This window comes from Rhinoraja longicauda, chromosome 6, assembly GCF_053455715.1.
Source record: "Rhinoraja longicauda isolate Sanriku21f chromosome 6, sRhiLon1.1, whole genome shotgun sequence".
Classification (NCBI taxonomy): Eukaryota; Metazoa; Chordata; class Chondrichthyes; order Rajiformes; family Arhynchobatidae; genus Rhinoraja; species Rhinoraja longicauda.
Window position 1 is genome coordinate 59,851,738 of NC_135958.1, and position 27,135 is coordinate 59,878,872.

Here is a 27,135-nt window from a genome sequence, read left to right on the forward strand (position 1 = left end):
CAAAGCCTTCTAGCACAGTGCATGCATTCCGATTGGGCTGTTTGCAAAGACCGACACTCACACCCCATCACTTGAAAGAGAGAGACTGCAGTGAAAAAAAAAAGATTACAGGACAACTCACCGCTCTTTATTCTCATCTGCTCCATCTGTGTGCATTTTATTTTATTGCTACATTAATCTCCCCTCCCCACCTTTTTCCCTCCCCTCCCTCCCTCCCTCCCTCCCCCCCCCCCAACCCGATTATTTCCCCCCTCTCACTTTTTTTTTTGTTGTTTTTTTTCTCTTCTTGCTTTCTTGTTAGTTTGGAGAAGGAGCTACACAAATCCTGGAATGGCTCAAACTGCCCTAAACTGACATATGATTTCAGTTTCATCTGACTGATTTAGTTCTGCCAAATAAGGGGCAAAAAAAAAACAACAAAAAAAAGTCAAACGAGAACTATACAGTCGACTCTGACCACACAAGCTCAGCTGAGAAAAGAAAAAAAAAGGAGCCGTTTGCTGCAGATCACAGCTAGCGTAATACTGCTGAGAGAAGAGAGACAAAGAGGGAGTGAGAGAGAAGATAAAGAAGAGAACCACCTTACCTTCAGTCAGAGCCAGGGAGCCCAAGAGAGTGAGGGATTCTGGTGGCCGCTGATCATTCCCTTCCATTGAAGATACTGACAACCCTGGGTTTCGAAATGATGATGTATTTTTGGGTAGGTACACCTTGGAACTATTATTCCACGTTAAGTAGCTCTCAGCTTTTGTTCAAATGCACTGTTAGCTCTGCCAAATTTATTGCAGATGTTTAATATGACACAGACTCTATTAGTTCACGGGGAAAAGGGGTTAAATGTTTGGTAGTTGCCTGCTTTAATCCCCCCTCTCCTTCAGTGGCATTAACATTTGTCTGCAGGGTTGAAAGACCGAACCTCCTGGATTTCATGATGTGGTTTACGCTTGTTATCGTTATGTTGTCTGTGCTGGAGGAAAACTTTGTATTTCTGCAAGAAACGAACAGGCAGTGCAGTAAAAAAACAAAAACGAATGCAATTGGAAGTTGTCTCGGAGCCGCTGGCTGGTTTGAATATAACCATTAGACAGGACACCATTCATCAGTGGTCTGTTGCTTTGGAATTTTTTTTAAAATGCCAGGATATTAAGCAGAACATTCTTCCAAATGCTACATTGTTTTTGTTATTAATTGTTGAATTGAGAAATCGTCTTTATTGAGATTTAGAAAACACTGCACATTGGTTCCTTTTTGTGGAAATATAAATTTGGTTTGCAATTTTGGACTCTTATAAAGTGTTGAGTTTGCTGTCTTTTGGTGGTTAGTGTCATATAGTTGGCTGGCCTGTGAGAATAATCAAATGCACAGGCACTTGGTTGCTTTCTGCGGGCATTTGAGCAGAGGTTCAGTTTGCTGGTGGTTTCACTGTTCAGAACACAATTTCTTGTGCAATGAAAGGGCAAGAGGGCAGGGTAAGCCCAAATGAAACGGGTTAATTCTTTCCCCCTTTTTCTTCCATTTCCTGCTGAAAGTTTAACCTGTCCCAGAACATGCTGGTCTTTTATTGACAACATTTCATCAGCTGCTGCCCCACTCAGAGGGGCTTTTGTGGGTAACAGACTGCAATATGGTTGGAATTCAAATGTCTGATGTTACTAACAAAGGTTTTACAATAGAACCATGACCCTACCCTGTCCTGACACATTACGCTTGCAAAACATATAAAACCCTCATCGGGATGATTGGTCAAATTTGTTACATTGGTTCAGTAATCATTCTGAATATGTTTTCACTGTTCTCACACAAACCTGAACGACATCTTACAGAGATATTGACTAAGCATTTGTGGTATAAATAATTCCCAGTAAAATTAAACATGTTTGGTGATTGTAATGTTTTTAATAATGATAAAAAATGTATCAAGATGTGACTGAAGAAATATTTGTGTAAAAATAATTGTAGTTCCTTAGTAGTTTCAAAGTTAGATGTGAAATTGGATTAATAGTGATCTCACAGACCTTCTGTCCGTATTATCCTAACATCATAAGTAAAATCCACAGCTCAAAATCTATTCCAGAACTAGGAACTAGTTTGGGAGTAAGTGTCTTATTGAAGTTAGCAATGACCTTTTAAAACCAATCTGTGTCTGTAACCCTGATATGACTCCCCTGATATGTACATCAGGCCTGTAGAGATATATCTCTAGGAGTATTTCACTTTACGATTGTTATCTCAACAGGTTTAGGGTTAAAAACCGAATAGGCATTTTGTTTAAATTATTAATGCAATGCATGATGAAGGCACCACAAACACTGTCACCAAAAGTTTACATTTTCAAGAATATCTTGTTTGCACACAGTAGTCAGCTGGCAGTGTAAAAAGGATGCTTCCTGGATGTTATTCCGTGACTCCATGACTTTGGTTATTCTGTAATAAAGCTGAAATAGTTTGATAGATATTTTAACATTGTAATTGGAGGTGCTCGCTGTGTATGTGTTTTGTGTGTGCGTTTGTGTGTTGTGTGCGTTGTGTGCAAAGACGTAAATCTGTCCATGCACTCAGGTGTGTGTTGGTGATGGGTTATTTGTGCCCGTCGTGTCCCGACATTCCACCTCACCTGTGGAAAGCCTGCAATGCCATTCCTCGCTCTCCTGGCATCCAGTGAACCCTGTGCCTGTTGGAACGGCGTGAACAGATATGGGCGCAGTGGCTTTTTTTTGCCATGAACATTGAGTTCCCCACTGTAATCAGAATTCATGTCTTGCTAGCACCCAAAGTTCCCATCATTCTTACCTAAGGGGATCAAAGCCCTGAGCATCTTAGTTACAATGTAAAAGTATTAAATTAGTCTACTTTTAAATCGTGACTAAGGAGGGCAGAGGATCAGAATTTAAATCAAATTCATGTGAACATTAAAAAATATGGGAAATCTATTTAATTTTACTTGTAGCTCTCAAAGTGACTGGAATGTGCATACATGCAGCAGAAGATTTTTTCCTTGTATTATAATTTTACCCATTATTGTTTAACAACAAAATTGATTTTTTTGTGCATGGATACAATTTGAATGTGATTTTGCAAATGCAATAGTGTTTGACTCCAGGGAGTAAAAATTGCCCATGGATTTTATTCTTTAATAATGGAGCTCTAACTTTGCAGGCATTCAAAAATAGATTTACTCTGAAAGCGAACATATTGTCCCTTTGGTTTTCAACGTTCAATGCTTGTCGCACATTACTTTTCAATTTTTTAAAAATATCATTGTAGTTTATTTCTTCTTATTTTGCTTTATTAACCAGTATGGCGGGTCTTTGAATCGAATGATTTAGGATTTTATTTAAAAAGGAAGGCTAAGATTATTATCCCCCACTGCCCCGCACTAAGACATTAAAGTCAAAACCTGAAGAGGGGAACGGTGATGACTGAAATACCTAATTAACGAGAGGATAACTTAATAAAATGATTTGATAACTCCTGAGAATGCTTTTGTTGGCATGCACACTTGCATATTGTGAATGAATTTGCCTTTTGGTGCCAGTGTTGTCAGATCTGTAAGTGTGCTGTTCCAAAAATATATATTTAATTTAACTTACTAAATAAAAAAAATAGTGATCAATGAGGTCTCTACAGAATAAGATGTATCTTTACAGTTCTATACAGAACAGTCGGTTCCCAGAAGCTAACAACACATTGACATAACCATTTGCAAAATATTCTGCACTTCAGTGTTTCTCAGACAGAATGTATTGCGCTTTTCTTCACTAAATGCAATGCCGTGTGCCATTTCCTTTTAAAACGTTTATTTAGCTCAGATCTGAGGTATTATATACTGATGTTTCAGGTTACAATCCGGGAAAGAGAGGTAGTCGAGTAAAGAAAATCAAAATGAGGGAGAATACTGTGACACAATTCTTGTCTGTTTGACACTCTTTGATGGTGTTCTATATTTTATTTGGAATGAAACTGTGGATGTCATCATTCCTTGTGTGTTTTTTTTTCTCTCTGCAGTATTGCAATGCTACAATATTCGCACAAAACTGACAGTGTAGCCGTAAGGCACAGTGTCCCAATCAGTCCACCGATAATTCAGAAGAGTTAAATGATTTTTGCATTCCTGGGCTATGAGTATCCTGTCCAGCATTCAGCTCCAGGCTTTGAAACAATTCTGCTTGGGGGGGTCAGGTACAGACCCTTGGATTTTGATCCGAGTCACAAACATATCAGAAGGAAAGGGACGATCAATGTAAGACTTAGAAATGAACCGATGCGGCAAAGATTAGATTTTAGGGTGTAAATTTTATATTTTACGTGCAAGAGTTAAGAAAGATAATTCACAGTGACCGCAGGAATGGATATCGCTCAATAACCAAGGCTCATTCTAACTCCATATAATTTTACACAGAGGGTGGTGGGTATATGGAACGAGCTGACAGAAGAGGCACTTGAGACATGTACTGTGACAGTGTTTAAAAGGCATTTGGACAGGTACTTTGATAGGAAAGTTTTAGAAGGAGATGGGCCAAACATGGGCAGGTGGGACTAGAGTAATTGGGGCATCTTGGTTGACGTGGCCGAGATAGGCGGAAGGACCCGTTTCCGTGCTCTATGACCCCATAAAACCATTGATGCCATGACCTGTAGTTTTGTCGTGGCTCAAACCTGTTGAGGTCCTCTGATACTGGGTGGCAGGTGTTGTATCTCAATTCTGCATGCCCACCTTGTGCTCAACGGGGTGTCTCGCAGGGTATTGGTTGGCCAGGCTGCTCAACATGTGATCAATCAACTCAAGAATCAAGAGTGTTTCATTGTTATGTGTACCAACAACTGAACAATAAAATTCTCATGTGCTGCATGAGCTTAACTGGCCTGTAAACATAGTACTCGTAGATAACCCAATAAACAAAATTAATTCAATAAATTAAAAAAGCCAATATTAGTGCAAAGAGACCAGAGTCCCTTGTGGAACCAAGAAAGTTAGTTCAGAGTTTAGTTGGTGTTTGCAGTGTTCAGAAGCCTGATGGTTGTTGGGAAGTTGTTCATGTACCCGGTGGTCACAGTTTTCGGACTCCTGTACCTTCTTCCCGATGGCAGGAGTGAAATGAGAGCGTGGCCAACTGTGGTGTGGGTCCTTGATGATGCTGGCTGCCTTTTTGAGGCACCCAGCATCAAAAACCTACCCTCAGACTCCTTGCAAAGACGTGCAACTAACATCGTCGATGAGTGAGCGAGAGGGAATGGGAGTAAATGAGATAGCGAGGAGGAGAGAGATGGGATAGAATAGACTGACAATGTAAAACAAAAAGCCTGAAAAGCAAAGACCTGATGTTACAATTTTTTAACTGCAGAATACAAAACCCATCTGCATACAGCACTCTCTGCTTTGTTTGGCTCCTTTTGTGGACAGCGTGAAACTTCTGATCTGTTGTTAAGCCTCACGATATAATATGATGTTATGAACTGCTATTTCGGAACATTATACCGTAATGTTTACAGTTTCCTGAAGTAATCAAAATACATGTCATAATTCATTTAGCATTGATTATCTCCTGGTTTCTTCATGACATTGGAGTGTGAAATTGTCATTCTGCTGCGAGCTGCAATTTCACACAGCCTCCGAAAGGTAACCTAACAGTACAAATGAGTATTATCACAGCGGAGCGTTGAGCAAGAATGTAATCCCTGTTAACAGCGATAACAGAGTGACCTGTGGAAAGCCTCGAGATAGGATCTGTGTTACTGAAAGCAGAATTGGAGCTGAGGGCACTGGGGGATGTGTAAAGGATTGGGGCTGTGCGATGATGGGAGGAGATAGCAGAAAATAACAAACAAAGTCGGCACAAGAACTGAGAGAAGGGCAGGAAAGGGAAATTGTAAAGCAAATGGGGCTTCTCGATTGTGATCTCTTTCCTCTAATCTACATAAGGAAGAAATCGCCCCGGTTAGAAATAGCAAGGGTCTTGTAGGATGGACAAGATTTAACCATCGATATACCCAATTTTCCCAGTATTGTTATCCCTCACCAAGCCCTGGGTAATTGAAAGCCTTTCACATTGCAGCAATGGAAATTGGGTGCAGGAGGGAACGCTATAACTAGCGTTAACTATAAAGATACAGCTTCCCACACCTGCAGCACGCCATCATGTAAAATTAGGAAAGTTGCTGGACTATGACTTGGGTAGTGATCAATTTTAAGCCAGTTTAAGCAGCCGTCTTGTATGTCAACTTGTAATAGCGATGGCGTAGCTGGTAGAGCCGCCGCCTCACAGCACCAGGGACCCGGGGTCGATCCTGACCTCGGGTGCTGTCTGTGTGGAGTTTGCACTGTGTTCCCTGTGACCACGTGGGTTTCCTCCGGGTGCTCCGGTTTCCTCCCATATTCAAAAGACGTGGGGGCTTGTAGGTTAATTGGCGTCTGTAAATTGTCCCTGGTGTGTAGGAAGTGAATGTGAAAGTGGGAAAAATAGAACTTGTGTGAACGGGTGATCGATGGCCAGCATGACCTCAGTGGGCTGAAGGGCCTGCTTACATGCTGGATCTCTAAACTAAGCTGAGGTACAAACTTCCCATTTCCTGTGAGAAGTCGAGCAATGATTTTAGTGTGCTGAATTTATCCACCTTGTCATTCAAGATTTTGACTGAAGTACTAATGTATATTTTTGTTTTTGAATATTGACCACAGCTTTGGTACCAAAAGTCATGGTATTATATGAACTCATTAGAGAGGAGTAAATTATTATTTAATTGAACAATTAATCACCTTCTCTGCTTAATCTTTTAGTGTTGGCATCTGTCGCATGTTACATGTTTCTGCCTGTTACTATTATTTATTTTGTGTAGTCTAGTGATTTCAATAAATGACTTTAAAAATTGCCAATAATTAAATGATTCACAAAGTGGCTGGGAATTTCTTTCCAGTGGTTTGAGTATCCAACCCCTTGAATTGTAGTGATTTTATTGCAAACTTCCCTTATCCTTAGGAACTTCCAGAGCCAGATTAAATGATAAAGGCACACTTTACAGCTTCAAGCAGAGTACTTTCTTCAAAAGTATTATTGCTGCTTGAAGTGCAATCTGAAAAAAAAATGAGCAGCAAACTGTTAGGATCAGTAAGTTCACTTCAGGTTCAATATCACGGGATTCCACATTTTCCATGCATTAACGGACAACATCTACCACTGAATATCCCTCAATAGTCAAAATAGAAAAAATGGGACCTGAGATTCACTCCAAAATACCTGTTGTTTAGTCAGAGGGGGGTGAATCTGTGGAATTCATTGCCACAGACGGTTGTGGAGGCTAAGTCAATGGATATTTTTAAGGCGGAGATTGACAGATTCTTGATTAGTAAGGGCATAGGGGGGTTATGGGCAGCAGGCAGGAGAAGGAAAAATAGATCAGCCATGATTGAATGGCGGAGTAGACTTGATGGCTGAATGGCCTAATTCTGCTCCGTGAACTTATGAACTTTTCTGACAAAGCAATTTTAGGTAACCTTTCGCAGCCACCTCACCTCCCCTTCACCTTTCTCCTCTCCTCCCATCCCCTTCCCTTGTGCCCCACATGGACTCGCACCTTTTTCTCCCCTCCCCCTTCACCTCCACCCACATTCCTTCCTCTGGCTTCACAATTTGCATTTCTACAATCCTTTTGTCTCATACCCCTCTCGCCTATGTCCACTGATTACCTGCCAGGCTTTGTCCTGCCCATCCTCTTGTCTCAGCTTCCCCCCACCCCCACCCCCAGCACAATCAGCCTGAAGAAAGGCCCCAACACAAAACGTCACCGAGACATGTTCTCCAAGGCTGCTGACTGACTCGCTGAGTTAGACTTTAAATCTTTAGAGATGCCATGTGGAAAGCAGGTCCACCCACTCCATGCCGACCATCGACCACCCCGTACACTAGCACTGTCCTACGCACTAAGGACAATTTATAGAAGCTAATTAACCTACAAACCTCCTCGTCTTTGGAATGTGGGAGGGAACCAGAGCACCCGGGGAAAACCCACGCAATCACTGGGAGAAAGTGTAAACTCTACACAGACACCACGCGAGGTCAAGATCGCAACTGGGTCTCTGGCGCTGGAAGCCAGCAACTCTACCGCTGTGCCGCCCACTAAGTTACTCTGGCACCTTTTGTGAGAAGAACGGGTTGTACATGGGTTGCTGTCTTTAATCTGACATTTTGTACACCGGTAGCAAGAGCAAAAAGCTCTTAAGCACTCTGGGCCTTCAATGAGGCAGTGCTGCAGTGCCAGTCATTCACGTGGTATTCAGCTGGCTACATGCAGTTAAGGAGCTGGGTCATTGTATTTCCTGTCCACCATTGCCGGTCTCCTCTCTGCTAGCGAGGTGGGGGGGGGGGGGGTGGGGGTTCCAGATCATTGGAAGGAGCCTTCTCTCAGTCACGGCTGCATGGCGTAAGTAATGTGTTGGTGTGGGAGACAATGGCATTCTCGATGTGTTGAGCAAAACAAATGATGACAGGTTTGATTAAAAGTAGCTGTTTCTGTTCTGACTCCATTACTGTTCAGCATGTTAGCGACTGTCACAATGAGATATTTACTCACTGCGGATAGCAACTTCTTGGCAAGGATGCAGCATGGCAGAGCAGAGGGGAAAAGGCAAAGTGGAGAGGTACTACCGGAAGTTTGAACGTGTTAATTAGTAAGTTCCGACGTCAGGTCAAGTCTTTGGTCCTTCATGGTTTTCTGGACTGTCAGACCACTTTTAAACCTGAAATATCAGGCAACCTATATGTGGATGTTAATTCAAGTAAGAGTTAATTGTGAAGATAGACACAAAATGCTGGAGTAACTCAGTGGGTCAGGCAGCATCTCTGGAGAAAAGGAATAGGTGACGTTTTGGGTCAGAGTTAATTGTGAAGCTTTTAAGATGATACGACAATTTTACGCCGGCAACCTTGATATTGCCTTGCAAATATGATTTGGACATATTGCTAACAGTAACAAACGTGCAGTAATCTTGCGTAAGATTGCCACAAGTGCCAAGAATCAATAGAACTCAAGAGCGTTTTGTCGTCATGTGTCCCAAAATGGAGCAATGAAATTCTTACTTGCAGCAGATATGTAAACATAGCACTCTGTAAAACCCATAATAACCAACAAAATAAAGTTCAGTATATTTAGATTTTTTTTTTAAACCTGACAAATAAATAAATAATAATAATGCAAAGTAACTCAGCGAGTCACGCAACATCTGTGGAGGCAATGGACAGATAATGTTTCAGGGTCATCTCTTCGATCTGAAGAAGGGTCCCAACCAGAAACGCCATCTGTCCATTTTTGTTCCACATATGTTGCCTAACCCACTGAGTTGCTCCAGAACTTTGTTTTTTTGCTCAAGATTCCACCATTTGCAGTCTCTTGTCTCTCCAATAATCTTGAGTTATGCATTTGAGAATGATTTAAGTTCACTGTAATTGCCTCTGGGACATTCAAATTGGATAGGAACCAGCTGTGATTCCTAATATGCAATGAATTTATCGTTCTCGCTTGGCATGGTGGTAGGGTGTTCCAATTGGATTCAGTGCCTCAAGACTAGGAGCCATAGCAGTCAGTCAAGATTTTATTTTGGCTCAGAAAATGGGTGTGAGCGGATGATTAATGGTCAGCGTGGACCTGGTAGGCCCAGGGTCTGTTTCCATACTGTATCACTAAACTAAAACTACATATGTTTGGCTGGTGAGGACTGATTCAAATGAATTACCCAATCCACCCCTGGTCTGTAACTGTGCCAAAACCCTCTTCAAAGACTCTTGCACAAAACTGTATTCACTTATTCTCTAAAACTATTTGCAATTTCTGACATTTTCAATTTCACTCTCTCTGCCACCATCCTAGTGCGTTCCAACATTAGACAATGATATTTCCAGAGTGCAAGTCCAAATCCTTGTCCTTTTAAAACATAGAACATCGAACAGTACAGCACAGGAACAGGCCTTTTGGCCCACAATGTCTCTTCCAATCATGATGCCAAGACCATCTCTTATCTGCCTACACATAATCCATATCCCTCCATTCCCTGCATATCCATGTCGTAGAGTCAGACAGCACTGAAACAGGCCAAATTCGTCCATGCCAACCAAGATGCCCCATCCGCCAGTCCCATTTGATCCAAATCACTCCAAACCTTTTCCATCCACGTACCAGTCTTTAAAAATGCAGTTATTGCACCTACATAGAAAATAGGTGCAGGAGTTGGGCATTCGGCCCTTCGAACCTGCACCGCCATTCAATATGATCATGGCTGATAATCCAGCTCAGTAACCTGTACCTGCCTTCTCTCCATACCCCCTGATCCCTTTAGCCACAAGGGCCACATCTAACTCCCTCTTAAATATAGCCAATGAACTGGCCTCAACTACCTCAGCTACCTCTTCTTGTAGCTCGTTCCATATACCCACCACCCTCGAAGTGAAAAGAAATTGCTACTTGGGTTCCTATTAAATCTTTCCCCTCTCACCTTGAAGCTTGGTCCTCTGTGCCTATCTTAACTACCGCTATCGTATCTCCCTCACTGCCAGCAGCGGTTTCCACCCGCCACACCACCCTCTGTGTAAAAGACTTGTTCTGCCCATCTCCTTTAAACTTTGCCTCTCTCTTAGCTTAAAGATATACCCTCTAGTATTTGAGACTTCCATCCTGGACTTGTAATAATATCATCTGGATCAAATTTTGAAAACTGGAGTTTTCTGCACTTCTATTCTTTGTCATTGAGAGAACCATTTTGTGTTAAGATGCCAGGCACAATAAATACGTACACATCATGATATGCAGGGCCTTGAACAATGAGACTATAAGCACTGCAAGATACTTTGCAATTTTCCCTGGATTGAAGCCTTCCCAACAATAATTTAAAAAGCAATGTTTTACAACCTTCTTCACATCAGTGGTGGGAATTATCTCTCCCACAGGTTGGTAATTGCAATCCCATGACACAACCATCAGCCTCACTTCCCCGTGCTCTTGAGCTTTCTTGCCAAATAATTGTACACAGATGATTGAGACATAAAACTGAACAGCAGAAAAAAAAAGTTTAACAAACTAAAATTGAATCAAGCTAGACAGAATTTTTTTGACGAAAGATAAAATAGTTGTTTGACTAAATTTCACTTAAGTCAGAGGCTAAAATTCAGGGCAAGACACAAAGTACTGGGGGAAGTCAATGGGTGGGGCAGCAGCTGTGGAGGACATGGATAGGCGACATTTCAGGTCAGGCCCCCATATTCAGAACGGCGCCGCAACGTAGCAGTTGAGCTGCTGTCTTACAGCGCCAGAGTCCCGGGTTCGATCCCGACCTTGGGTGCAGTCTGTATGGCGTTTGTACGTTTTCCCTGTGACTGCTTGGGTTTCCTCTGGGTGCCCCGGTTTCTTCCCACACTCCAACGACATACAGGTGAATTGGCTTCAGTAGCATTGTAAATTGTCCCTAGTGTGTAGGATAGTGCTAGTGTACGGGGGGTGGTCGCTGTGCACTTGATAGGATGAAGGGCCTGTTTATCATAATCATATTCATAATCGTAATCATCATAATCATACTTTATTAGCCAAGTATGTTTTGCAGCATAAGAGGAATTTCATTTGCCATACAGTCATAACAATAAAAAGCAACAGAACACACAAAATACATTTTAACATGAACATCCACCACAGTGACTCCTCCACATTCCTCACTGTGATGGAAGGCAAAAGAAAGTTCAATCTCTCCCTTCTTTGTCCTCCAGCTTTCGGGGGCCTCTAACCTTCCGTTGACGGGACGATCTTACTCCCTTAGCCGGCGGCAGGCCTTCTTCTTTGGGGCGATCCAACTCCTGCATCGGGGGGGAATCTCAGCTCCCCCGCGCCGGGCGATCGGTACCCTGGTCGGGGCTTGTCGAACGTCGTGCGGCTTTTGGAGCTTCCCGACGTCAGTCTCAACCCGAGACTGCAAGCTCCTTAATGTTATCTGTATCTTTAAAGTTTAAAGTCAAAAGTACTGGAGGAACTCAACGGGTCAGGCAGCATCTGTGAACATAGTAGGAGGGAGGAAACAGGTAAAGAGAAGTTGGGTCGCGACAAAGCCTGGCAAGTGAGAGGAGTTTGATAAACAGATGGGTGGAGTAAGCCATAAAGGCTGGAGGTGAAAAGGAGGCAAATGGGTGTCAGATAAGGGAAGAAGAGGCATGAAGTGTGAAGCCAGAGGGAGGGATGTAGGTGGAAGGGGATGGGGGGGGGGGGGGGGAGGAGGGAGAAGGAACGAAGGGAAGGATGGTGCGAATGGGGTGGAGGAGCACAAGAAAGATAGTGTAAGGGGTTAGTACATAGAACATGGAACAGTTCTGCACATGTACAGGCCCTTCGGTCCACAATGTCTGTGCCGAACATGATGCCAAGATCAACTCTCATCTGTCTACACGTAAGCCATACCATTCCATTCCCTGCAAAATCCACGTGGCTATCCAAAAGTCCTGGAAGTCCAAAGGGTGATACTTAAAATAAGAGATTTCAATGTTCCTGCTGTTGTGTTGTAAGCTACCCAAGTGGAATATGAGATGCTGTTGCTCCGGTGGCATTACAGAGGTACAGCCGGTAGAGCTGATTCCTCATAGCACCAGGGACGATCCTCACTTTGGATGTTGTCTGTGTGGAATTTGCAAGTTCTCACTGTGACCTCGTGGGTTTCCACCAGGTGCTCTGGTTTTACACGGCATCTCAAAGACGTGCGGGTTTGTAGGTTAATTGTTCTCTGTAAGTTGCCCCTAGTGTGTAGGGAATGGATGTGAAAGTGTGATAACATAGAACTAGTGTAAATGGTTGGTCAACAGTCGGAATGGACTCGATGGGCTGTAAGGCCTGTTTTCATGCTGCATCTCTAAGTACAGACTCGCCTATCCATGTTCTCCAGAGATGCTTCCTGACCCGCTGAGCTACTCGAGCACTTTGCATCTATTTTTGTAAACCAGCATCTGCAGTTCCTTGCTTCTTTTACCTTGCACCTGTATCTGTACACTGTAGACGGCTCGATTGTAATCATGTAATGTCTTTCCACTGACTGGTTGGCACGCAACAAGAAGCTTTTCACTGTACCTCGGTACACGTGACAATAAACTAAACTAAACTACACTCAGGGTTAATTCCTCTTGATTTACTGCTGAGGTTTCTGTCCAAAATAGCTCAGCAAGTATCTGCTCTGGTGCTACCAGATATGACAGCGTTTACATTGTAGGATGCAGCTAAGGATCGAGGTATTTGTCCCACGTATGCAGCAGGGAGGCTGGGCCTGCTAATCCGTGCTGCTGTTGACATCTTGTTTATGTCCCGGTGCTAACTGAAGGGCCACTCCTCTCCCCAAGCAGCAGCATTATCAGATAGATATTGCTGAGTGCAGCTAAATTGCAAGGAGCAATCAATAGAATTGAAACTTCCAAATTGAAAAGTAAACGTATTGCGATCTGACTTTCTCTCAGGAAGGGGTTGAATTTACAAAGCAGTTGGTTAAAATATCCCAAGATGCTTAAAACTGCAGATTGGAGCAAGGAAAGGCTATTGATCCAATACTTTGTGCAATTCCCTTGAATGTTAGTGGCAAAAATGTTAAGTAACTCATCGAACATGGAACGCGACATAGAAACAGGCCCTCTGGCCCAATATGTCCGTGCCAAACATGATGCCAAGTTAGACTAATCTCTTCTGCCTGCACATGATCCATATCCCTCCATTCCCTGCATATCCACAGGGATTCTCCTCGCCTTGGGTCATATGTTGCTGGCCATGATTTGTCCCGCCACTTCTCTCTTCCACTATTTTTTTCTTGCTACTCCCTACAATCAGACTGCAGAAGGATCCCGACTCAAACTCTCCTCACATATTAGCTGCCAGGCTTTGGCCTACCCCTCCCCTCTTCCAGCTTTCTTTCTTCCCCCTCACCCCTACAATCAGTCTGAAAAAGGCTCCCGGCCCGATATGTCACCCATCCATTTTCTCCAGCGATGCTGCCTGACCCGCTTAGTCACTCCAGCACTTTGTGTTTGTCCTTTGGTATAAACCAGCATCTGCAGTCTATCGCTTGTCGGTATGGACTGGTCGGAGATCACTGGTCAGTGCAGACTCGGTGGGCCGAAGGGCCTGTTTCAGGCTGTATCTCTAAACTAAACTAAAAACTAAATGCCACCCCTGGCAGCAGGTTCCAGCCACTCGCCACATTCTGTGTGTTTTAAAAATAAACCCTGCCCCCTACATCTCCTTTAAACTTTGCCCTTTTCCATCTGTGACTGGCAATGTTCTGACTGCAAGTTGGATAGAAGTCCAGGCAAGATGTCAATAAACTGGGGGCAGAAAGCATTGCAAATTGGGATGGATGTTTCAGCTTACTACCTTTTCAAACGCATCAGGATTGCAGTATGTAATACACACTCCGATGAACAAAATGGATGGAAATCACTCAATCAATTCCTTGAATCCATGTAAAGCCCATCTTGTGAAGTACTTTGCTGCAGGTTTATTACTCAACCTCGAATATTCTACGCTTCAACATGCAGAGGTTGTTTCACCTGATCTAGCGGGAGAACTGGCGTTGGTGTGTAGGGGTTTGTTTCATTTAACTGTTTGGATCCTTGCAGTGCAATTTTGCTCTGCTCCAGCTCCCACGCCTCACACCAGTTACATTCCATAAACCATCACTGCACTGATAAATCCTGTTAATCCTTTTCTAATATTGGCTTTGGAGTATTCATGACAAAAGCAGCTCACGCAATGTAACAAATGCACAAACATGATGCGTATTTGGACTAGAATATTGCTTACTTGCAGCAAAATCCTGCAAAGATGTTTCCTAAGAGTGTTCCCACTGAAAATCAAAAGAACTCCAGATGATGAAAATCTGAAATAATATCTGAAAGTGCTGGAAACACCCAGCAGGTCAGGCAGCATCTGTGGAAAGCGAAACCGTTACTGTTTCGCATTAAAGTCTGTTCAATTGACAGTGAGCTATAAAATGAGATGTTAGGGTGGATGTTAAGAGGTAGATTTTAAGGAGGAAGGAGAAAGATATTGAGGTTTAAGGGAGGAATTGTACAGGATGTAGCTGAAGCCACACGTAGATGTCAGGTGACCAGATTTTGCGTTACTCAAGCGGTCACAATTGGAGGAAAGTGGATACTTGTCAGTGTGAGGGAGTTTGTCAAAATAGACTGGAGTGACACCATTGCAGATTTGGAAACGTAGATGCTGTAAATTTTCAAAACGTGGTACAGTACAGCACAGGAAAGAGCCCTTTGGCACACAACGTATGTGCTGAACTTAATGCCAAGTTAAACTGATCTTATCTGCCTGTACACGATCCATATCCCTCTATTCCCTGCACTTCCATGTGCCAGTTTAGTTTAGAGATACAGCACGGAAACAGGCCATTCGGCCCACAGAATCCATGCCGACCAGCGATCCCCGCATACTAACACTATCCTGCACACAAGGGACAATTTACAATTTTGCCGAAGCCAATTAACCTACAAACCCGCCCATCCTTGGAGTGTGGGAGGATACTGGCACACCCGGAGAAAACCCACGCGGTCACAGGAAGAACGTACAAACTCCATACAGACAGCACCTGTCTGGAAAGTTATTTATGCCACCGGAGCATGAATGTCCCTGAAACATTACAGTTTAGTGTAGATTTTACTCCACTGTGGCACTGAAAATCAAGGGGGCATCTTAAGTCATTGTATCGAAAGGATCTCTCAAGTACAGTTCTTGTCATATTGGACAGAAAGCTTGATGCAACTTCTAGGTGCAAAGAGAATAAAATATTGAATCTGCCTCTGTTGTCGCCTCCAATACTGATAGAAGGATCAAAACAATTTTACTCAAACACTTTTGCATCCTAGAATTCTGTTTGTGACACCCAATTGTTTACACGGTGTATTTAATTTAATTTTTTTGATGCAATCACAATATAGGACACAGAAAATTAATACAATTGTGGGAGGAATATAGCAATGAATATTTTAGTTTTGACGGAACTTTGTTTCCAATTTAATTGGGATTTTTTTTTGTACGTTCCCTCCTGGAGTTTTTTAATAATTCTCTGTTGCTTCCAGTTTGAAGTTGTTCAAACCAGCATCGAGCTCCAGACTTGTATGCCTTTTTATCGTGGAGTGTTATATCATTATCTTCCTCAGCTTTCATTGTGTCACAAACCTCTCGTCTGATCCTAGAGTCTGGCGGGTGAGTTGTTTTCAGATAAGTGGCAAGGTTCTGGGGAAAGGTTTTGAGCAACAGTCTATTTCTCTTCCATGTAGAGACAAGGAGCTGCTGATGTGGTTTATAAGAACGAAAGACACAATGTGCTGGATTAACTCAGCGGGTCAGGCAGCATCCCTGGAGAGAATGGATAGGTAGCGCAGCGGTAGAGTTGCTGCTTTACAGCAAATGCAGCGCCGGAGACTCAGGTTCGATCCTGACTACGGGTGCTGTACTGTAAGGAGTTTGTACGTTCTCCCCGTGACCTGCGTGGGTTTTCTCCGAGATCTTCGGTTTCCTCCCACACTCCAAAGACGTACAGGTATGTAGGTTAATCGACTGGGTAAATGTGAAAAGATTGTCCCTAGTGTGTGTAGGATAGTGTTAGTGTGTGGGGATCGCTGGGCGGCGCGGACTTGGTGGGCCGAAAAGGCCTGTTTCTGCGCTGTATATATATGATATGATATGATAATGTCTCGCCTCGGGATTCTTCTTCCGACCCGAAACGTCTCCTGTACACGTTTAAATTCCTGGATTAAATCTGGTCCCAATATTTAAACTGGAGAGAGCCTCCGATTGAAGTAGATATTTATAATTTTTGAAGGTTTATTTTTGGTTTCTTCGAGAAATTTTCTTTTGAATTTGATACCTCAATCAGCTGCCATTTTCCTGCACCATTTCGAGAACACGTTGGCTGGATCCAGAGCAGCAAAACTGGCTCAGCACTGACATACATACAAGGAACTGCAGACGCTAGCTTATACTATAGATAGACACAAAGTGCTGGAGTGGGTCAGGTGGCATTTCCGGAGAAAATGTCAGGTGACGTTTTGGTTCGGGACCCTTCTTCAGACTGAAAGTAGTTCAGTAGTTGGCTTCAGTCCCAACCCAAAAGATTACCTGTTCCTTTTCTCCAGAGATGCTACCTGACCCGCAGAGTTACTCAAGCACTTTGTGTTTATCTTTAGTTGTATCTAATGTTCAACCACCATTGATTTTATGAGTTTAGCTTTAACGATATAGGGTAGAAACAAGCCCTTCGGCCCATCGAATCCACGCCGCCCATCGATCGCCCATTCACATCGGTTCTGTGTTATTCCAAATTTTCATCCACTCCCTACATGTTAGGGGTAATTTACAGAGGGCCAATTAACCTACAAACCCGCACCTCTTTGGGACGTCTCAACAAATTGTCTGTGTGGGAAAAGTTGCCCCTCGGGTTCCTATTAAATCTTTCCTCCCGTTGCGCTAATCCTATGTCCCCTATTCTTGATTCCAATACACTGAATCAAAGACTGTGAATTTACCCAATTATTTCTCTAATGATTTACAATGATGTGGCTAGGACTTGGGAGACTGAGCTTGGACTGGATGGGACTGTACTCCTTGGAGCATAGGAGGATGAGAGGCGACCTTAGAGAGGTGTATCAGGTAATGGGAACAGAGTCGTAGTCCTTAACCCAGGAATTGAGAACAAGACGACATAGATTTAAGGTGAGAGGGGAAATATTTAATGAGGCAACCTTTTCACGGAGGGTAGTGGGTTTGTGGAATGACGTGCATGACTGATGAGCTCACCCCTCAATCTCCTGCACTCCTAGGAAAGAAGTCCTAGCTTGCCCAACCTCTCCCTGTAGCTGAAAACCTTGCATCAGAGGCCACCTAGACTTATACAACACACAAGAATATAAATTATACATAAATTACTAATAAAATTAGTATTTTTGGACCAGAAGTTGTAAATTAGTAATTAGGTCTCAGTATATTAACAAACCGTCAGCTGCATCTGAGCCAGAACAACACGACTTTTTCAGTCTATTTTTAAACGGTGAAACTTTTCTATGAATACCTGATTCTCCTCGATTCACAGATTTCTGTAGATTACCCTGGAGAAAGCTGCAAATCAGCCTCAATGTAGCAGAACAGGTGATCACTGACTGCAAAACCTGGATTTCTGCATTTAGCTGTGTTTCCGTGCAGTCCAGAAGTCCCTAATGAGTTCCTCTACTGTGATAGTGAATGTCATTATTAAAAAGGACATCAAAGTGCTGGAGTAACTCAGCGGGTCAGGCAGCATCTCTGGGGAACGTGGATAGGTGGCTTTTTAGGTTGAAACCCTTCAGACTGATTGAAGGGGGCGGGGTGGGGGTGGGGGGAGAAGAAAGCTGGGAAAGGAGAGAGGCAGGACGGCTGGTAATAGATCGGCACGGACGAGGGTGGTTTCTGACAAGCAGATGGTTGATACAAAAGCCAGAGATGAGAGCAGAAGGTGTGAGACAGGTTTTAGAGAGTTTTGGATTGTCAACCCAGGGGAGGAAAGTAGCAGGAGGGGGAGGGGAGAAATGGGTGAGAGTCCAGGAGGGGCACAGGGGAGGAAAGGTACATAAATAGGGTCGTTTTAGAGGGATATGGGCGGATTGCAGGGGGTGGGACTAGTGCATAGGCAGGAACTGCAGATGCTGGTTTAAACCGAAGATACACACAAAATGCCGGAGTAACTCAGCGGGACAGGCAGCATCTCCGGAGAGAAGGAATGGGTGATGTTTCGGATTGAGACCCTTCTTCAGGCTGATGTCAGGGGAGAGGGTGATACATAGATAAGGAAATGTAAGGTGTGAAACTAGGACAAAGGGTATAGAGATCACGGAAAATGGGGAATAGATCGTTGTTAGTTAGGAGAAAGTAACAACAAAGATAAAAAGTAGCCGGAGAGAGTCAGACTGGTCGGAGAACTGGGAAGGGGGAGGGATGGAGAGCGAGGGAAAGCAAGGGTTATTTGAAGTTAGAGAAGTCAATGTTCATACCGCTGGGGTGTAAGCTGCCCATGCAAAATATGAGGTGCTGTTCCTCCAACTAGTGTAGATGGGACATCTTAGTTGGCATGGGCAGGTTTGGGTGAAGGGCTTATTTCCATGCCAAACCATTTCTATATTTGCTTCCCAAGATATGTCTCCAATACTTTTTTTTTTAACAAATACATCTTTATATCTTTATTGTTTAAATAAAAATTGGCAATTAATGTCTCTCTGTCTTCAATGCTAGTGTAAATATTGTTAGGGGTTTGCGACAGAATTTGTGAAACGATACTTTGAATATTTTGTGCTTTTGAGTTTTTTTCTGTCAACCTCCCATCACATGATCAAGAGAATCTCACTGATTAAAATATCAATTCAAAAATCCACATCATTTAAAACGATTGAATGTTCCAACCACTGTTCGTTGATCTCTGTTCATCCATCATAGTTTTGCCTTAATATGTCAAAACAAGGTATCTGATGGCACTTGTTTATTTGTTCGACTTGCCTGTGCATATTCGAAAAGAAAAATATCCAAATAAATAAAAAATGTTATACTTCCAATTTAATTAAAACCTGAAGGAACCTATGCGTGTGAATTGGTGAATTTCCAATCTCGGAAAGCTTGCTGTGTATTAATTAATATGCACTATATTGTTTAAAGGATGCTTAAACTTGAAAAGATCATAGCGTTCGATTTATATACTCCATGAAAATCCAGCAGCATCGCACAATTCAATGCATCTCAGCGGTGAGGCAGTCTTGGAGTTCTATCTTCCGACAACCATGAATTGGTTCATTCCTTTCAGATATCTGCATTTAACCTCGCATCTTCCAGTAACTAAAACTCTGCATCATTCATCTTGTTGGTCTTCCCTGAAGGAATTCCGACGCTGTGATTTTAGAAGAAAAAATACAATTCGAATAAGTGCTTTTAATATATCAGTTCTGTTTATGTTTGTGTGTGTGGGGCAACGTCAAAAGTCTTTCTGTTCCAATGCGGGAAACAAATCCTTCGCTATAATTTTCCTCTATTCAATAAAGTAGTAACACTTTCATCAGTCCACAACACATTAATTGAATGTCAAAATGAGGTTACCTATTTTAACATACAATTACTTTGACAAAGTTGTGCACAAAATCATGAGAGGAATGGACCGGGTGGACATCCAAAGTCCCTTGCTCAGAGTAGGAGAATCGAGAACCAGAGGACATAGGTTTAAGGTGGGGGAGAGGGAGATTTAATAGGAACCTGAGGGGTAACTTTTTCACACAAATGGTGGTGGGTGTATGGAACGAGCTGGTGGAGGAGGTAGTTGAGGCAGGAACTGTCACACGTTTCAGTAATATTTGGATAGCTACATGGGTAGGATGGATTTAGAGGGTTATGGGCCAAACACAGGCAGGTGGGACTCGTGTAGATGGAGCATGTTGGTCAGCATGGGCAAGTTGGGCAAAGGGCCTGTTTCCACGCTGCATGACTCTGACTCTTGGTATGAACTTTGCAGCTTCACATCGTGAATGTCTTACAATAAAAAGCCAACCTGAATCCCTTTAGTCGGTGCCAAATATTGTAGCCTTGGTAAGAGATCTTGACTGTAGCTGGACATTCTAGCCATTTTAGCCTGGTGCATATAAACAAATCCTAGTGTTCAGGTAATGAGCTGAGAGAGAGATCCCCAGAGTCTGCTTTGCAATAGTCAGCAAGCAACCTGACTATTAAACCGGTAAGACTGAGGATTAAGTGCTTGCACTGAAAACACAATCTGGATTTTGTATAATTTTGTTTGTGTTTATAAATGTCAGTAATTTAAATTTTAATGAATTGAATATCTCATTGTTAAAAGGTATGGAAATTAGTAGCGTACAGTTTGCTCCCATGTTGTATTTTTCTTTAAGGTGATTGTTTTCATAAATGGCTTACCACGGTAATCATAACACAGACATTATAGCAAACACCATTAAACTTTAAAGACTCTCACTATCGATCAGCACATTTCTTCCATTGGGTACTGATTACATCATATTCTTCACTGAATTTTTAAAGCGTTAGGTAAGCAATCGTGAACGTTGCAAAGAGCATTCCACTGACAGCCATGGCCAGTCTGAAGAAGGGTCCCGACCCGAAACGCCATCTGTCCATTTCCCTTCACAGATGCTGCCTGACCCGCTGAGTTCATCCAGCACTTTGCTTTTGATTCAAAGTTTCCAGCATCTGCAGTTCCTTGTGTCTCCAACAATTTTAATTTCAGCAGTTGAGATCGATTTAACTTTTCTGCCGTTCTCTTTGAGATAGACTTAAGTTCTCTGTTCTGTTTTGATTAACACTAAAGCTAAATTATCTACGCCATTATCACACTGATAGCCCAGAATGCAGCAATGCCTGGTCCCGACCCAAAACATCACCCATCCATTCCCTCCACAGATGCTGTCTGACTTACTGAGTTCCTCCAGCACTCTTTTTAGGTTTAGGATTATTATTATTATCACATGCATACAGTACAGTGAAAAGTTTTGCTTTGCATGCTAGACAATCAAATAACATCATACATAAATACAATTAAGTCAAACTCATGTACGATAGGTGGAACTTTGGGGAAAATATAGTGTGCAGAATATAGTTCCTAGTGTTGTCGTGCATCAGATCCATAGACAAAGTCCAATGTCCAAAATGGGATAGAAGTGAATCATATAGTACCCTGCCTTATGGAAGGACAGTTCAGAAGACTGACAGCAGAGGAGAAGAAGCTGTTCCTGAATCTGTGCACTTACAAGCTTCTGCTGGATGGGTGTGGGGAGAAGAGGAAATGGCCGGGGTGGAACATGTCTTTAATGATGTTGACTGCTTTTCTGAGGTAGTGTGAGGTGTAGATGGAGTCAATGGTGGGGATGTTTGGTCTGTGTGATGGTCTGGGCTACATCAATGACTCTCTGTGATTTATTTTGATCTTGGCCAGACCTGTTCCCAAACCAAACACTGTTTAACCAAAGAACCGCAAACATTGTTAGATGTTGCCAGTGCTATTTTGTGATGGTACTGCATACTGACGTCGCTTTAAAAAAAATAAATGTAAATATCAATAGACAATAGACAATAGGTGCAGGAGTAGGCTATTCGGCCCTTCAACCAAGCACCACCATTCAATGTGATCATGGCTGATCATTCTCAATCAGTACCCCGTTCCTGCCTTCTCCCCATACCCCCTGAGTCTGCTATCCTTAAGAGCTCTTATCCTTTTTAAAATATTACAAAAAGATTACTAAAATTATAAAATGAAATTTATGAATTAATTAGGCAACCAGGTTCCTAAGCACCTTGTAGGGTAACAATCTGCGATAGACAGATGCAGGTACTATCCCAACATTTAAGAGCATTTTGTAGCGACCATAGAGAATGGTCCGGGTCGTCGAACCCTCAGATTGGCCAGCAAGGTCACGTGTGAGCGCGACCGTAGGGATTGGTCCAGAGAGCGACATCGCTGATTGGCCAGCATTGTCATGTGCGCTTTTGGCGCCGAAATAGTTAGTTCGGCGAAGTCTTCGAAGAAGACAGTAAGTTTTTGATGGTTGTCCTTTACCTTGTTGTTTAACTTTGTATTCGAATATTGCGGCTGCAATAAACTTCTTCTACAACCAACAAGTTTTCGGACTCGCCATATTGGTGACCCCGACGTGATCTGGACGATCACCGACTATGCAGGAACACGACGCCTCGTTGTTGAATGCCGCGCCTGGCACACCGGAGTTAAGCGCGGTAAGCGTTCACCTTCCGTTGTTTTGGACACATTCACCGCAATCTTGGTTTGTCCACACCGAAGCCCAATTTCATATAAAGAACATATCGGCCGACTCGACGAAGTATTACTATCTCGTCAGCGCTCTATCACCGGAGACGACCACACGCGTGATGCGGTTCATCGTTAATCCGCTGCGGAAAGCAAGTACGAGGAAATGAAGAAATTGTTACTGCGAACCTTCGGGTTTAATAGGCATGATTGCGCTGAAAGACTTCTCCACCTACCGGACCTCGGAGATCGACGGCCGTCCGTTCTCATGGCCGAGATGATGATGCTAGCCGGTGAGCATACGGATTGCCTCATGTTCGAACAGGCATCCCGAGAGAAGCTTCCTGAGGATGTCCGACTGCTGCTCACGGATTGTTCTTTTAAGGACCCCGAAGCATATGCAGCGAAAGCGGACGCGCTCATAGCGGCTAAAAACAAGGCAAGCGGTTCGATCAACAAGGTCTCGACATCAGTGACCACGCCACAGCGACATCAAGATGGCGCCGCGTCTCCCGCCAGTTCTCCGAAAGCCCGCCAAAAAGATCCGCACAAGCGCGGCTGGTGCTATTATCACCTACGATGGGGTAGAGAATCCCGCAACTGCCGCTCACCTTGTACCTTCGCGGGAAATGCCTCGGCCGATCGTACATAGGGGCAGTTGCGATTGGCCAGAACCGACGCCTCTACGTCCACGATCGATTCATGGACACAGAATTTTTGGTAGACACGGGAGCCATCGTCAGTATAGTGCCGCCGACCAACCTCGAAACCAGAACGGGTAAGACAGGTCCCACCCTCATCGCGGTTAATGGCAGCCCCATTCGCACTTTCGGTATACGGAAGATGTCCCTTGTGTTAGGCCTCCGCACGTACGAATGGCCATTCATCATAGCAGACGTCAGACAAGCGATCCTAGGCGCAGATTTTCTCAGGGCCTTTTCACTGGTCCCTGATGTCCGCGGTAACGACCTCCGACCCTCCGCCAGCGAGGAGCCCGTCGCTCCGACAATTGCCTCCCCGCCCAGCCCTACTGTCCAGGCTGTCGTCGCGGCCCCTGACTCGTATGCTGAGATCCTGGCGGAGTTTCCAGAGCTGCTCATCCAACGTTTTGACACGCCTTCGGCCAAGCACGGCGTGGTCCATCACATCTGCACCGAGGGCCCTCCCGTTTTCGCTCGGGCCAGGCGACTACCGCCAGACAAACTGGTGGTGGCACGGGCGGAATTTAGGAAAATGGAGGAAATGGGCATTGTCCGTCAGTCCGACAACCCGTGGGCCTCGCCGTTGCATATGGTCTCCAAGGCATCTGGGGGGTGGAGACCATGTGGCGATTATCGGCATCTCAATGCTGTCACCACGGCTGATCGCTACCCCATACCGCACCTACAGGACTTTTCGTCTGGGCTGGAAGGAGCGGTGGTGTTCTCCAAAATCGATTTGGTGCGAGGATACCACCAGATTCCGGTGCGGCCGGAGGACATACAGAAAACTGCCACGATTACTCCGTTCGGGTTGTTTGAATGGTTGCGTATGCCTTTCGGTTTAAAGAACGCGGCACAGGCTTTCCAACGACTGATGGACCGTGTGGGTCGGGGTTTACCCTTTTTGTTTATTTATTTAGACGACATCCAGGTCGCCAGCCCCTCAGTACAGGAACACCAGGCCCACTTGCGGACCGTGTTCCAGCGGCTCCAAGACCATGGGCTCATTATCCAACCCTCCATGTGTCAATTCGGCCTCCCTTCTCTTGATTTTTTAGGGCACAGAATTACCCCTGCCGGCGCCTCCCCTTTGCCCGAGAAGGTGGAGGCTATCCGGGCATTTCCCAGGCCCACCACAGTAAAAGGACTACAGGAGTTCGTGGGTATGGTTAACTTCTACCATAGGTTCGTTCCGGCAGCTGCGCGGGTCATGCGCCCGCTCTTCCAGTGCCTTGCGGGAAAACCGGTAGAGTTGATATGGTCCCCGGCCGCAGAGTCGGCTTTTACAGCAGCTAAGGCAGCATTAGCAGACGCCACCATGTTGGTCCACCCGAGCCCCTCCGCCCCCACGGCCCTGACGGTTGACGCCTCTGACGTGGCGGTGGGCGGGGTCTTGGAGCAGCAGGTCGGTGGCCGTTGGCAGCCCTTGGCGTTTTTCAGCCGGCAACTAAATTCGGCTGAGCTGAAGTATAGCGCATTTGACCGAGAGCTTCTGGCCCTCTATTTAGCTGTTCGTCATTTCAGGTATTTCCTTGAGGGCCGCCCATTTGTAGCTTTTACGGACCACAAACCATTAACATTTGCATTTTTCAAATTGTCTGACCCATGGTCGGCCCGCCAGCAGCGGCACCTGACTGCTATCTCCGAATTTACCACCGATGTCCGTCATGTCGCGGGTAAGCTTAATGCCGTTGCTGACGCCCTGTCTAGACCTGCTTTTTCCCCTATTTCGGCGGTGGACTGCGAGGTGGATCCCCAGGAGCTTGCGGAGGCACAGCTTCTAGCGGATACCGCCTCGGCATACCAGTCCACCACTTCGGGATTGAAGTTGGCTCAGGTAGCCTGCGGGTCGGAAGGCACAAAAGTCTGGTGTGATGTTTCCCTTCCCCGTCCCAGGCCGGTAGTACCGCCCTCCCTTCAGCGCCGGGTTTTTGATGCCATTCATGGGCTGGCGCACCCGTCCATCCGCTCCACCTCTGCTTTAGTAGCAGCTCGGTTTGTCTGGCATGGCCTACGGAAACAGGTAGCGGGTTGGGCGCGTTCCTGCGTTTCCTGTCAGACCGCTAAAGTCCAGCGCCATGTCCAGCCTCCCGTACAGGGGTTCGAGGTCCCAGCAGTTCGTTTTTTCCACATCCACGTGGATTTGGTCGGGCCTTTGCCTTCCTCCCGGGGCTACACCCACCTCCTCACGGTGGTGGATCGGTTCACCCGGTGGCCAGAGGCTTTCCCATTGTCTGATATCTCGGCAGCCTCTTGTGCCAGGACTTTGGCCCTCCATTGGGTAGCTCGTTTCGGGGTCCCGGCAGTTATTACCACTGACAGGGGGCCGCAGTTCACTTCGTCCCTCTGGGCTGCGCTCGCAGAACTGTACGGTTCCAAGTTACAACCCACTACTGCATACCACCCCCAGGCAAATGGACTTGTAGAAAGGTTCCACCGTCAACTTAAGGCGTCCCTCAGTGCAAGGCTTGAAGGCCCGGACTGGGTAGACCAACTCCCCTGGGTTCTTCTGGGCATCCGGACTGCTCCTAAGCAAGATCTCGGTGCGTCGTCCGCGGAGCTAGTATATGGCTCGACACTTCGAGTACCCGGAGATTTGTTCCCGGAACCCTCAGACCAGCTGCCTCCAGTCCCATCAGTCTTAGCATCTCTCCGGGCACAGGTGGGTTCCCTGGCTCCAGTTCCGACTTCACGTCATGGGTGTCCCATGGTACATGAACCGCCTTCCCTGAAGGACTGTGAGTTTGTGTTTCTACGAAAAGATTCCCATCGTGCCCCGTTGCAGAGGGTCTATCAAGGGCTGTTCCGGGTTTTACGTAAGGGAACGGCTACCTTCACCTTAGACATGTGCGGCAGGAGTGAGCTCGTCTCGGTGTCCCGGCTCAAACCTGCACACTTGGATCCGGATCAACCAGTCCTGGTCGGCCAAACCCCTAGGAGAGGCCGACCTCCGTCAGTTCCGCTCAGTCCAGGACCCCCCGTTCCGGCAGTTCCTCCAGGACCCCCCGTTCCGGCAGTTCCTCCAGGACCCCCCGTTCCGGCAGTTCCTCCAAGTCCGGAATCCCCTGCTCCTGTGGTTCAGGCTGCCCCTCTCCTTACTCGTTATGGTCGCGAAATCCGGCTCCCTGCTAGGTTCCGTACCTCGGGTTCTGGGGGGGGTCATGTAGCGACCATAGAGAATGGTCCGGGTCGTCGAACCCTCAGATTGGCCAGCAAGGTCACGTGTGAGCGCGACCGTAGGGATTGGTCCAGAGAGCGACATCGCTGATTGGCCAGCGTTGTCATGTGCGCTTTTGGCGCCCGAAATAGTTAGTTCGGCGAAGTCTTCGAAGAAGACAGTAAGTTTTTGATGGTTGTCCTTTACCTTGTTGTTTAACTTTGTATTCGAATATTGCGGCTGCAATAAACTTCTTCTACAACCAACAAGTTTTCGGACTCGCCATAATTTAGATAAGTATATGGATAGAATCGGTTAAGAGGGATATGGACCAAACGCAGGTAGGTCAGTCTAGTGTAGATGGTCAGCAAGTTGGGATGAAGGGCCTGTTTATGCGCTGTATGACTCTATGACACCAACTGCAACCATTACCTTTTGTCTATAAGAAAAAGCATTGGGTGTCA

The 27,135-nt window shown here is 45.0% G+C and overlaps 1 protein-coding gene across 26 annotated transcripts in view; it reads left to right on the forward strand.

The window, feature by feature from the left end:
- Positions 1-27,135, forward strand: part of rbfox3a (RNA binding fox-1 homolog 3a) — a 1,329,152-nt gene that overhangs the window by 794,871 nt on the left and 507,146 nt on the right. For 20 of the 26 annotated variants that reach the window (XM_078401060.1, XM_078401061.1, XM_078401063.1 and 17 more), the window contains one exon: positions 302-700. The exons of the other annotated variants lie outside the window; for them this stretch is intronic. In XM_078401060.1, the coding sequence (XP_078257186.1) occupies positions 683-700 (18 nt within the window). In that variant the 5' untranslated portion in view covers positions 302-682. The remainder of the gene's footprint in view (positions 1-301; positions 701-27,135) is intronic. 26 annotated transcript variants of the gene reach the window in all.